At 37.5% G+C, this 12954-nt stretch overlaps 2 protein-coding genes across 9 annotated transcripts in view; one reads left to right on the top strand and one right to left on the bottom strand.

The window, feature by feature from the left end:
• PPP2R3B (protein phosphatase 2 regulatory subunit B''beta) overlaps window positions 1–2834 on the top strand; it is a 105937-nt gene extending 103103 nt beyond the window's left edge. For 2 of the 3 annotated variants that reach the window (XM_069072908.1, XM_069072910.1), the window contains exon 13: window positions 1554–2834. In XM_069072908.1, coding sequence (XP_068929009.1) covers window positions 1554–1695 — 142 coding nt within the window. In that variant the 3' untranslated portion in view covers window positions 1696–2834. The remainder of the gene's footprint in view (window positions 1–1553) is intronic. The other variant, XM_069072909.1, reaches the window with a different exon arrangement.
• The window catches only part of LOC138149702 (cohesin subunit SA-2-like), a 124024-nt gene continuing 113750 nt past the window's right edge, over window positions 2681–12954 (bottom strand). For 4 of the 6 annotated variants that reach the window (XM_069072905.1, XM_069072904.1, XM_069072903.1 and 1 more), the window contains 3 exons: window positions 9943–10102; window positions 8084–8168; window positions 2681–5581 (listed from right to left, as the gene is read on the bottom strand). In XM_069072905.1, coding sequence (XP_068929006.1) covers window positions 5570–5581; window positions 8084–8168; window positions 9943–10102 — 257 coding nt within the window. In that variant the 3' untranslated portion in view covers window positions 2681–5569. Of the gene's footprint in view, window positions 5582–8083; window positions 8169–9942; window positions 10103–12954 lie in introns of those variants that run through there. The other 2 variants (XR_011165400.1, XR_011165401.1) reach the window with 1 other exon arrangement.

Below are 12954 nucleotides of genomic sequence, written 5' to 3' on the forward strand. Positions count from 1 at the left end.
TACATTTTTTTAAAAAAAGACAAGCTGCTGTACATGTCATGGGTTCATATGCGGTTTTTTCTTTATATATGTAAATGTCCACTTTCTTGGCATTTGTAAAGTTTAGAACAACAAAAACTTGCCCATTTCATCAAAGGCACCATGATTCTTCCAGTCTCCCAGATTTGTAAGTTCAGCATTATCCTCAATTTCTTATTCTCCCACACCCCACATGTCTAATCAGTTGCTGTATTTTGCCATTTTTACCCCCACGACAGCACTCACCCTGCCTCTCCACTTAGTTCAGAAGGCCCTCCTCACTCTGATTATTACAGAAGCCTCCTAACTGGTCTTACTACCTACCACATATTTTCCACCATTCCAATCTGTTTCCACACAACTGCCCATCATTTTCCATAAGCACAGATTTGACTATCTAACTCCTGTATTCAATCTCTAATGGCTCTCTATTACCTCTAAGATAGACTATCAGTTCCTTTGTTTATTAGCTTTTAAAGTCATTAGCAACCTGGCCTCAGCCTCTTTCCAGTCTTGCTCTATGTGACTTCACTGCTCAAATCTGTGATTTGGCCAAACTAAACTTCTCCATGTACACGGGACACACTACCTACTATTTCCATGCCTTTACACTGGCCACTACCCAAGCCTGGAATGCCCTCCCTCCTCACTTCTGCCTCATAGACCTCTTCATTAAAGATGCAGCTCAGCCACCACCTCCTGTTACAGAAAGCCTTTCCTAATCTGCTGAAGCCCTCCGCCACAAACTTCCTAGTATTCACTACTTGTGTCTTACTCCCTGGATACAGGATGTACCTGAAGTCTTACTGTGGTTTTAAGCTCTAATAGGCTAAAACTCCACTAAGACTTCAGGGATTCCTTGTATGGTCACATGTGCTTGACTCCCCTGTTCGAACATAAACTCCCTGAGAGGTAGGGATTGTTTGATTCATTGTCTCTGTATCCCCAGTGCCTAGCTCAAGTGCCTGGCACTAGTAGGCACTTCATGTTGGTTGGTTGATCTTTCTCCTACTAACCCAATTTACACTTGTTAAAATTTTAATTCTTGAATTTACAATGCAGACCTAAATTTTCATATACTGCGTATGGACATCACAAAGAATTAGAATTGCTTTAAGTTTTTTTTTTTTACCTAAACTGGTATTTTTGCAGAAGTATTCAACTTCAAAGCTATGTAAATAGCACCTGAAGGTTTGCAAAACATTTTGCAAATATCTTAATTCTCACAACCTTGTGAGGTAGGTGCTGTTACTATCCCCATTTTATAGGTGAGGAAACCAAGGCACAGAGAGGTTAAATGATTTGTCCATGGTCACAGCTAGTAAGTATGAGGTCACATTTGAACTCGGGTCTTCTTGTTGCTAAGTCCAACACACTGTTCACTGCACCACCTAGCCACCTGTTTAAAAGGGTTGTTTAAAAAAATACACACACGAGAAAAACTAATCTACTTTTAAATGTATAAAATTATCAAGAATGAGGTAGGTGTTTTGTTTTGAATGTCTTGTCTTCACCACAGCCTTTTCTCCTTTCAGTTACGAAGCAGAACTGAGTCCTATAGATCAGAAGGCCAATGCATTAAAATTTCAGTTGGATAAAAGACCTTTCTTTGAAATGCCTTCGCCTCTGGGTGATGTAGATTTGGATGAGTATGAAGATAATGTGGAGATGTTATGATTATGACCCAACATAGAAAGACTGCAGCAGGTCTGCTACAACAGAAATGATCAGTGGCTTTGTTTCCAGACAATAATAGTTTTTTGCGGTACAAAATATTATTTAAATACCTTTTAAAGAAAATGAAGTGCATTTTTATGGAATGATAATTTTATATTTATCCAATATTCAAGCTTGTAAAATAGATATTTATTTCTAGATGGTGCATATTTACTTAATTGGAATAATTTTGTGTCTCTAAAGCCTCTGCTATCTTACAAGATGAGTATGCGCCATTCTTTCCAGTTAATACGTAGTACACTGACACCTTGGGGCTGTAAAGCTGTAGAAAAACTACCCATGACCCAGGAGTGAGAGGTTCCTCATTTGGGATCTCTAGTGCTTTTCCTCCTAAAAGAGGGAAACATGAATTAGCATCTTAGCAGTAACCTTATACGCCTGGCAAAAATTGAAGACGGATGGTGGTAGTTTTATTTTTAAAAGCTGTCACTGATATACTTTAATTTGAAAACTAAGCATCCTGGTGCACACAGGAAAAATTTTAAGTTTTTAAAAACTGGTTTTCCCCTCCTGTTTATGCAGTTGCATAAATCAGGTTTACCTAATTTATGGGTATATATCATAAAAGTCCTTTTTAACATCTGAAGTTGGTTAGTATTTATACTCAATATTTTGGCTGGATATTTTTACTCACTAGAGAAGGGATTTTTTTTTCCTTGGCTTTTTAAAAACATTAATGTTACTTGATCTGTGATGTGCACTAATATGTTGTGGGCATTTAAGGCTTCTATTTCTTCCTCTTTGAAAGGTTAGTTATTGACACATTCCATAAATATACAAACAAAAGTGTCACAGCAGCTTGAAATTCTGGCACCTCATCTGCCTGTCTTTATGGCAAGAGAGTGTGTAATAGATGAGAGATTTTTTGTTTCATAAATCATAAGGTTGTAGTGCCTTGAAATGTACATAACAGTACACAAAAGAATTTGGATATAGAACGTCTTCAGCAAGTTTATTTGAACGTTTTCATGTAAAATGTACAAAAAGATGTAAAGTTATTTTTGTTTGCTGTGTAGATCAGTTTAAAAATGTTTAAAAATCATGTTTGTATTTTCAAATAAAGCATTTAAAGATTTTCATTCATGTATCCATTTGTTGTAATATTACCACAGGTATGCCTACATGCAGCAATGTATTTTACTGTTTCTGGACACATCTCATAGCTTTACATGGAAATATTAACACTGGGTAGTTTGACACAATTTTGGGGGGAAAACATCTTGGCACCAAAACCAGAATTCACTTTAGTGTCTTGTGGAAAACCTTAGATGTTAAAACTACGAGATGGTTACTGATTTTTGTTACATTTATGATGATCCTAAATGCAACAAACCAATCTAATTACATAAGGAAAGCATATATACTCTGCCACTAACCTCTGGCTTACACTGACTACAGGAGCAAAGAGTTGGCAAATAAAGAAAGCCAAGTAGGAAATGCATGTGAAAGCAAGAGAAATAACAGCCCTTGCAACCATTAGCTGACAATGTTCTAAACTCCTTTCAAGCTTTCAAACTATATACTCTCTCACTCCTAACACATCAAAAAAAAAAATCACATTTCTCTCAATGTGGTTAAACTTTAAAACCTTGCCAATATTCCTTTGCAACCATGTGGACTTAGAAGACCAGTGTGAGGATAGTTCATGTCACCCTTTCTGCTGACTTTTTTATTTCAAATAGTACGTAGGAAATGTAAGATTTGGGACCTACTGTTAAGGCCATTTATTTTCCTTAAGGATCTCATCAGATCCTTGAAACTTGGAAAAAATACAATGGTCTACTCCCCACATTAACACACATGGTAACTTCAGATAGTACTATTTACTTGTTCGTTAGAAGAGCATCTCTACTAAGGGTAAACTGCATTTTGGAACCCACCATGATTGATTACTTGCCTGTACTGTTGGCAGGAAACTTAACAGTCACCATCAATTCACAAAAAAAAGTAACTGCCACATGACAACTGATCAGATTCATCCAGACCAAACCAATCCACTTATGCAAAAGAATGAAGAATTCTTGCCTGTGCGTCCAATGAGGAAAGGAGAAAAATCTCTGACCAGAAATATCAAATCGCTCTATCTTCTAAATTTATTCTCCCTATAGTTAAGGCAATGAGTCATATGGTCACTAATCCAGCAGCTGCCTTGTTGCTTTAAATATGACACAGACACACAGACACACTTTTTTATGGGAGAGGAGGTTGAGGATAGGAACACAATACTTTGGCACAATAAACTAAAGAGATAAAAGACTCTACAAATGCAGAACACTGTTTTCACACTAACAAAGTATATATAAACTTTTCAACTGTGTATAATAAGCTGCCTCCTCACCACTCCTGGGAGCCATAACACAAGAGTGAAACAGAGTCCAATATCTGGAAATATGCAGAGAAGCCCTTAATACAACAAGCAGTCATTCATATTTAAGTGCTTCCAATGTGATAGAGAGCACTTCACCAGAGCGTCATAGTCTGGCCTTCCTAGTTCTCCTAAACTTACTTCCAGAATCCATTATCTCATCATATTATACAAATACTCCTTCAACCAATGTAGATGGCAACCCTTAATAAATAGTCTTTATAAATTACTGTGGCTGAAATAATTCAAATGGGGACCGTATCTTAATTATGAACCCTTCTGGCCTTAGTTAGAATGGTCCTTGGGTGACATCCATATATATAGTTCACTAGGCGTATACTCAGACAGTCAAGTCAAGGTAGCTTAAATGTTGTGTTTTTCCCCCCACTGGTCTGTTATAAGCACCTAGTGTATAATAGGCACTTGATAAGTATTTTATGATGATTATAAAACAACTTAATCACAAAAACATGTCCACCATCACCCATAAGAACTGTGGTTTGTTTTTAAAAACAAGAAAGTGCGGAGACAATCATTGTCTTGCCTTTCCATCAAATAAAGGGGAAAAATGTAAATGATTAATAAAATGTGAAAGAAAAACCAGCTTCCTGAAGAAATCCTTCCAACTGAAATTTCAGGCATAGGTCAGAGCTCTGTCACCTAAAATACATTGTTCTTTTTTGTGTGTGCATGCTATATAATGTGAGGGTAGAATACAAATCCCTTGAATGCTGTAATGCTTTCTTTCATTTTTGTCTGGTTTATGTTGTTTGTATAAAGATACTAAATAAATACTGGTTGAATTAAAACCACCATAAGTTTTCCCATACACAATGGTAAGAAGGCAGATTTCTGGTTTTGTTTTCCTTCAAAAATAATTAATCTACTGTTTATTCATTTAAAGAATGAAAAGAGGAGATAGGAATAGAGAATCTTTCCTTTAGGTTGTCATTTCTGAGTTCCACCTACTGAATTGAAATTTAATAATAATAACTGATACCTTATTGTTAAAAAGGGGGCTCTGCTTAATAAATTTGATTTTTGAATAACATTCTTTTAATATAACCAATATCTTCTGTATTTCTTTTTATAAATACCCATAAAAACAGTAATACTGTTCCATTTATCACCCATGGTACTGTTCTATCAAGATGTCATTTCAACTTATGTTTTCACTGAAAAAATAAACTTTAGGCATGGTATGCCTGTACATAAAATAAGCCAAGGTAGGTAAAAGGCTACCCTGGAGTAAATTCTGAGGGAATTTACTTTTCTTTGGACCTGAAACTTCGAGAGCCCGAAGAGCACAATGGTCCAGGATCCAGTGACAGTCCCACTTCATAAAGTTGCTGTTTCCACTTGTCCACATGAAAGTCTGAAAAAATCAAAATGTTTTTGTTGCCTCCCCACAAAGGGCAGTTTTTGTTCTTCACCACTTTTTCACCTTTTTCATAAGTTTCCCTACAAAAAAAAAAAGTGATAAGATTAATGATAAAGTAAACAATGAAATGAAAAATCTTCAGAAAGCAAAAGTGAGCTCCATTTTCTTGTGGCCCAAGCCACGAAATCAGGCTACAGGTGAGACCACTACATTACGATGGCCAAACAACTCTACTTAGAATTCAGAATTGCCCCATGCTATACCCAACTTTGAACTGAATGAATTGTAATACTCCAAAGCATTAAAAAAAAAATTATCACCTTCTACAACTCTCTATATGAATATTTGTATATGCTAACACAAATGCCATTATTTAAAGTAAAAAAAAAAAGTTAAAAAAAAAACACCCTACCTTAAGGAACCTGCTAGATGATGATGGGAATAACTTGTACTATTAGGCTATATAGAAGCCACCATCTTGAATGTTAATGACAGGAACTGTCAGCACACGTACCCCAAACCTCACGTGGATCTATACTCTCACTGGTATAGATGCTCTTCTGGGGATGCAGACCCACCCATGCTGCTCGGCCCCTGCTTTGCATCCTCTGATGTTTTTGCTAGGGGGAGGAGTTCTTGGCTTTCTCCAGACGCTGCACCAACGCCAGCAGAGCATATTAGCTGCTGACAGGTGATCTCTGGCTCTCGCTGTGTAGGCTGCCCATGGTCGTTTTAAACTATGCATTTCTTTGATGACGTCCTTTAGTAGCTGTTACATGTAGCAGCCTACTCACATCTACCCTGTGCCCATTCACTACCCTCTGGGTCATACTCATTTTAATTCTTCAGAGAGTAATGTTTCTGGAGTCCCCATCAAACAAAATCTTTCAAAGAGTAACATTTGCTTCTGGGAGAGGCCTGAGATCATTAAAAGAACTCTGCGATTTCCTCAAGGATTCCTGACATTTGTTCTTCTTCACATCTCTTCCAGACTTACCACATTATGAATAAATCTTTCAATACCTTCACAATTTTGTTTTCTTCAACACCAATCCACTCTGAATATTTGCTCAAATCGAATTGCTTTTCCTGTCTTCTCTTAGTGCTATTTCTAACTTTTCTATAGACATATAAGGGACTGATATAATTATCCAAATGTAGTCACTGTCTTTGATGGTGAAAAGTTTGTTATAAAAGTATTTAAAATCAATCACTGAGAACTTTCAAAATAATGTCATTTAATAGTACAGATTTCTTCCAGATGTATTTAGTTAGGTATAGGTCTCTGTATGTAGTGGACACCTTGTGAAGCAGCAGAGTATAATGGGTACAGACAGCATTGGATTTGGAATCAGAATGAATTCAACTCTCATATACTTAACTGTTTGATTATGGAAAAATCACAACCATTAAGAGCCTCAATTTCCTTGTCTATAAAATGGGGATCATAATCTCTATATTACCAGTCTCATTTAGAGCATCATATAAAGGTAAGTTATTTCCTGAGAAGAGGGTCACAGGTACTGAATGTGAGAAACATTTAACGACATCATGAAAATGGAAATGGACTATTTCCTGACAGATTACCAATCATTCTGGAGTCACCTATGCACAGATAATTGATTCATTCATGGATCAAAGGTCAAATTAAACATGAAATTAGAAAAAAAAAAGGGCAAATATGAGAAATATATCATGCACTTATATCTGCTGCAGCCTAACCTGTTTTGAAATGCTTTCAAATCTGAAAAATGGGAAATGGATTAAAGACCTTAAGTATAACATTTCTTAGAGAAGTTCAGCTAATGCAAAAAACACCAGAATTATCTAACACTAACTTCACAACCTTGTCATGGAGACAAATATAACAAATCCAGAGTAACATTGATTTAGTTTTTGATTCAACAAATATAAAGTCAAGTGCTGCAATGTAAGGTCTTCACAAAAACCCCATTTCACAAAGGAAGGAACTTGAGGCAAAAAGAGGTCTAAGTGACTTGCTCAAGGTCATACAACTAGTTAGTGTCTAAGGCTGGATTTGAACTCTGTTCTTCCTGACTCCAGGCCTACTCTATCCACTGTTACCAAGCTGCCTCTAAATACATTGCTTAGTTTATTGTAAATACTGGCAAACAGTGATAAATAGTTTTACAGGTTTCCACTTAAAAAAAATCGTGGGTCACCTCTACAAGAGCAGACATTAGAAGATTTTTGTGGAATTGAAATGTCGTGCTTCCCTGCTAAATATAGCTGTCCCCTCTTCTGTTACCACATTATGCATCTGTGCAGGGCTCAGGAGCCACAGCTCATTCCCTTTTCTTCTTAGTAATCCTTCCTAGGAAATGTCCACAAAAGGAACATGTGAGAACTAGGAGTAAAGGTAAAGTCCACAAAAGACAAGTCAGGCCTAAAAGATTCACTGACCGGCCTATTGTGACCCCGACAGAACAGGAGCCGACTAGAAATGCGGCCCTTCCCAGTGAGGCAGAGAATGAACAAGTAAGCAGTGGCAGCCGTCAGGCCCAGCAGCCTGGGACACTGGCAGCACCTGGGCAGGCTGGGAAAGGCCCCTAGTCAGTTACCTCATCAGTGTCAAGCACGTCAATATCCTCAGGGTCCTCTGCTTGTTCTCCGGGCAGGGCTTCGGCTTCAGGGGACTCTGCCATCCTGGGAAAAGGGAACACTGGTCTCAGACTGTGACCGCTATCTGGTTCAGCCCCTTCCCTGCTAACAGTGAAGAAGGAAAAATCTTGGATTCTTGGGAGAAGTTTGGTAGAAATACTTATGTTTCCTTTAAAGAGGAAAGTATGCTTTTTTTTTTTAATTTCTAAGAAGTAGGCCTGGATTTTATTTTTTAAAAGATTTTAACAAAGAGAGGGAGGCATGTTGTCACATGCTACAGTGTTTCAGCAGGGAATTCTGAACCAATTCATAAATTACAATTCAATGGAATGTCATCTACAGAATTAGTAGCATTCCAGGAAAGCTCACTTTTCTCCTCTTCTCATACCTGTGCATCTGTTATCTCTATAGAAGGGAATTCATTTTGGTCTTCAGTGGTGCTGAGGACCCCCAATGTTCAATGTGAAATTTTCTAACCATGCCAAGGAAGCCAGCATCACTGCCTCCTTTATCCTAATTTCACCAGCAATTTACAGCATCACATAAAAACAAAAAGCATATCAGCTAAGGGCACCAAAACCTCCATTTAAGCAACACACTGCTTATCATCTAGACACCCCAAATAATTCCAGCAGCCAAAGATCTCTCATCTGCTCTAAGTATCCTGATTACCCATCACAAGAAGTTAGGAAGGGAGAAAATTACAACCACCCCATTCTCCTGGTAATATAAGTGGTACCAAGATCTGAGGTTTTATTTTAGGCCAGTGCAGTGAGTACGATGCCTCAACATTCGGTGGAAAATAGAACATAGATGAACTGACACTGTCTTCTGGAAAGAAGTTTCAAAGTACTAAATTAGCTTCTTTTATATTTAAATTTCAAGCAAGTAAAAAACTATTTCTAATGGCCTATTTCCTTTCCCATACCCATGAAGACCTTCCCATAGTTAATTTGGCCTCAAATCTAGGTTCCTCTAAGACGCCTAAGATGTCCTTTACAATGAGGTTCCAATGTAGATCTTAAACAAAGGCAGCTTTTACTTTTACTTTGGAACAATATTTTAGCAGCTAAGCAGTGACTAAATAGTCTAGGCTGCTTAGGTATTACCTCAGTCGATCCCTGATGCTGACTGTTTATAATACAATTTGTATATTGGGTTTTTTTGCTATCTGATTCAAAAGAGGTAAAAGTAACTTACTGCTGAAAACTATAGGAAATCAGATTTACTTCATTACAAAGAATTTATATTTTCCATTTCCAAAAGCTGTCAAAAAAACAAACAAGAACTAGCTACTTTGTGAAGAAGCAGACTGAAGGCATTCAAGCAGTGGGTAGTCCAGGGCTCGTGAGGAACCAGCAGCCTTAAGGCCACATGTGGTACTCTAGGCCCTCAAGTGTGACCCTTTGACTGAATCCAAACAAAACAAACTAACTGATGGGTTAATGTGTAAGAAAAAACTCCTGTACTGGGTAGGAAGCTGGACTAGATTACATTCTGAAGTCCCTCAGCTCTATGTTTGAGTCCTGTAAGCCTGGAACAAGACAGTCTTCTGGTCATGTAGGAATTGTACTTTGTGGCCCTCCCCATCAATGGAAGTGATAGAATATTTTGCCATTACATAACAAATAAAGATATGCTTTCCTAGGTACTAACAGTAAGATAAAAAAGATTCCCTCAGAGTAATGGATTATTTTCTAAATTACTAAAAAACACCTCCAGGAAATTGTATCCTAAGTACATTTTTACTCATAAACTGGGCTAGGGCACAATGATACAGCTCAGGAGGAAAACCACTGAAGATCAGTTTCTCCGTTACCTGAGTGCTGTGTCTTCAGCTGGAGGGCTTGGCTCACCCACAATGTTCTCTTCTGATGTCACTGTTTTACTTCCCCATGAGAAATAGGAGAGCTGTGAGTCTGACTGTAAATCTGTTTGTTCCCTTGAGCTCCCAGGAAGTGAAATATCTGTAATGTTCCCTATAAACAAGCAGAAAGAAAGGAAATGTCAAAGAGAAAACCGAAGCAAAATGGGACATCCAAGCCAACTAAACTGGGAATGGTTATTGGGTTCCCTGGCAAGGGAGTAAGGCAACTTGGCTCAACACAGTTAAAACAGAACAACGTAGGACTTAAGACGTACAGAGTAAGAAGGAGAGCATCCAAAGTAAGCTGGAGACGAGGGAAGCCATGACACAAGATTCTGTTCTAACAGATCATGCCCAATCTCCTATGACTTCATGAAGACCTAATTTAAGTAAGAAAGCTGGATCACAAAAATGCGAGGCCTTTAATTTTCAGGAAAGAAAACTGCCTAGAGAAGGAAGAGAGTTTAATATGCCAAGAAAACTGAAAGATCTGGTGGGAGCAATACGCAGTGGCCCTGACCAACAAAGCACAGATTAACTTTTCTTTGGAAGGTTATTTAAAATGCCCTCCAGATTTAACTGACTCAGACCAGGCTGCTGTTGCTGCTTCCTAGTCACTAGCGTACAAAATATCCAGAAAACAAGGGGCTGGAACTTCTTGTTTAGACTTCTGATTATAGACAACAGAATGACAAATGCCAGGCACGGAAGAGCTACACTCAGCCAAATCAAAGTTGTATCCTCAGTGAATATCCTTTCCTTACTCTGAATATCATCCCCTGGCAGGGCTAATTAAGGCCCTCTTGTTAAGTGTTAAAAATCTGTAAGTATCTCATTTTGTTCCAGTCTCAAACTTAAACCACCAGACCACCTGGTCCACTCTAAAACAACAGAGAAAATTGAATCCTTGCTAAAAAGAAAACATTAATCTTGTTGTTACCAAGGCATAGAGGAAAGAATTCAACTATTAATTTCTTTTAAAAATCAAAGAAAGGAAGCTTATACCACAAAGAGGTTACTGATAAGAAGAAAATTCCCATATACACCAAAAAAAAAAAATATTAGCACCTCTTTTTGGGGATGATAAAACACTGGAAGCAAAGTAGATACCTATCACCTGGGGAACAGTTAAACCATAGTTAATGAAAGTAATGCAATATATGCTATAAGAAATTACTAATATGATGAGTACAGAGAATAATGGAAAGGTTGGTACAATATGATAAGTTAGAAGGCGCAAGAAAATTATATATGCAGTAACTACAGCAATGTAATAGAAAGAAATACAAGACAATCAAAAGTGATTATTTCGTTCCCCAATAGCAGTCAAAAGATATGAACAGTTCTTCAAAGGATTGCAAAGTATTCACAACCATTTATCTAAATTACGAATAATAAGAAATATGCAAATCACAATAACCCTGAGGTTTCACTTCACACACTGCAAACTGGCAAAAATGATCAAAAGTACTTTGTTTTGGGATTGTTGGGTCAAACTCTTAAATGACTGTGGAGCTTATTTAGGCGACTGTGTAACATTTTGGGGTTTTGATGCAGTCAACATAATGTCATATACAAAAGCATCTGAAAGATCACCTACTGTGGAAATCCTATAAGCAGTAACAAAGAGCTCTGAGGAGCAGAAATCTTCCTATTTAATGCCAGGGTGAATGTTCATAATGAACCAGTCATCCAAGTTATTAGCATTTTCAACAAGTCCAGTATGACTTTTATACATGTAGACTCTTCTGTGGGTGCAATAGGATTGCAATCTTGGAATATCAGTCTCTAAAGAATTCATGTTCCGGGTCTCTCTAATCATTAGTAATAGGAACATGAAGTCAGAACAACTCTGAGTTTCCACCTCACGCCCATCAAACTGGAAGAATTGATCATCAAAATAAAAATGTTGGACAGGCTATGTGAATGATGCACTATTGGTGGAATGATAAATGGGTACTGCTATCCTGAAAAGCAATTTGAAACTGTGCCCCAAATTTACTAAGTTGTGCATCTCACAAAAACTCTGAAAGCAGAAAAGGACCTGTACGCACAAAAATATTTATAGCAGTTTTCTTTGTGGTGGCAAATAACTGGAAACTAAGGGGGTGCCCATAAACTGGGCAATGGCTAAAGAAATCATGGCACATGAATATGATGAAATACTACTGGACTATAAGAAATGACAAAGGGAACAGTTTCAGAGGAAACTGGGAAAACTTCTATGAACTGATATAGAATGAAGTAAGCTGAACCAAGAGAAGAATCCATACATAAAAAAACGCTATAAAGACAATTTTAAAAGACTGAAGAATTCTGATCAATATAGTTATCAACCACAATTTCCTGAGGACGCATGATTAAACATGCTACCTCACCTCCTGACAGAAAGGTGACAGTGGTGGCCAGGTGGCGCAATGAATAGAGCACCGGCTCTGGAGTCAGGAGGACCTGAGTTCAAATCCGGCCTCCGACACTTAACACGAAAAACTAGCCATGTGACCTTGGGCAAGTCACTTAACCCCAATTGCCCTACCTCCCCCCTCCAAAAAGCAAAAAAAAAAAAAAAAAAAAGAAAGGTGACAGACTTAGGATGAAAATGGAAACAAAGTATTTGGGCACTGCCAATATGGTTTGCCTGACTAGACATATTTGTTATAAGATTTGTATTTTGGTTTTATGATTTTCAATCAAAAAAGTGCAAAGAAAATAGTTAATTCAAAAAAATTAAATTACACCCAAGAAATAATGAACATAAGCAGTATGCAACATATTATTGAGGAAGAATGCAAAACTACTAGCAAAAAAAGTTATCATCAAAGCTTCATGACTAGAAAAGAAAGTGAGCCAGGCATGTAGTGATAGTAAAGGGTAATCAATGGACAGCACATGTACTGATATTTACAGAATATCAGTTTATCTAAAAGATGGCCACCAGAATGTTCACAGAACCTTGTGGAAGAT

The sequence above is a fragment of the Petaurus breviceps genome, unplaced genomic scaffold, assembly GCF_028583685.1.
Source record: "Petaurus breviceps papuanus isolate PSGF00001 unplaced genomic scaffold, PetGlider_PUasm1.0 90849, whole genome shotgun sequence".
Taxonomy (NCBI): domain Eukaryota; kingdom Metazoa; phylum Chordata; class Mammalia; order Diprotodontia; family Petauridae; genus Petaurus; species Petaurus breviceps.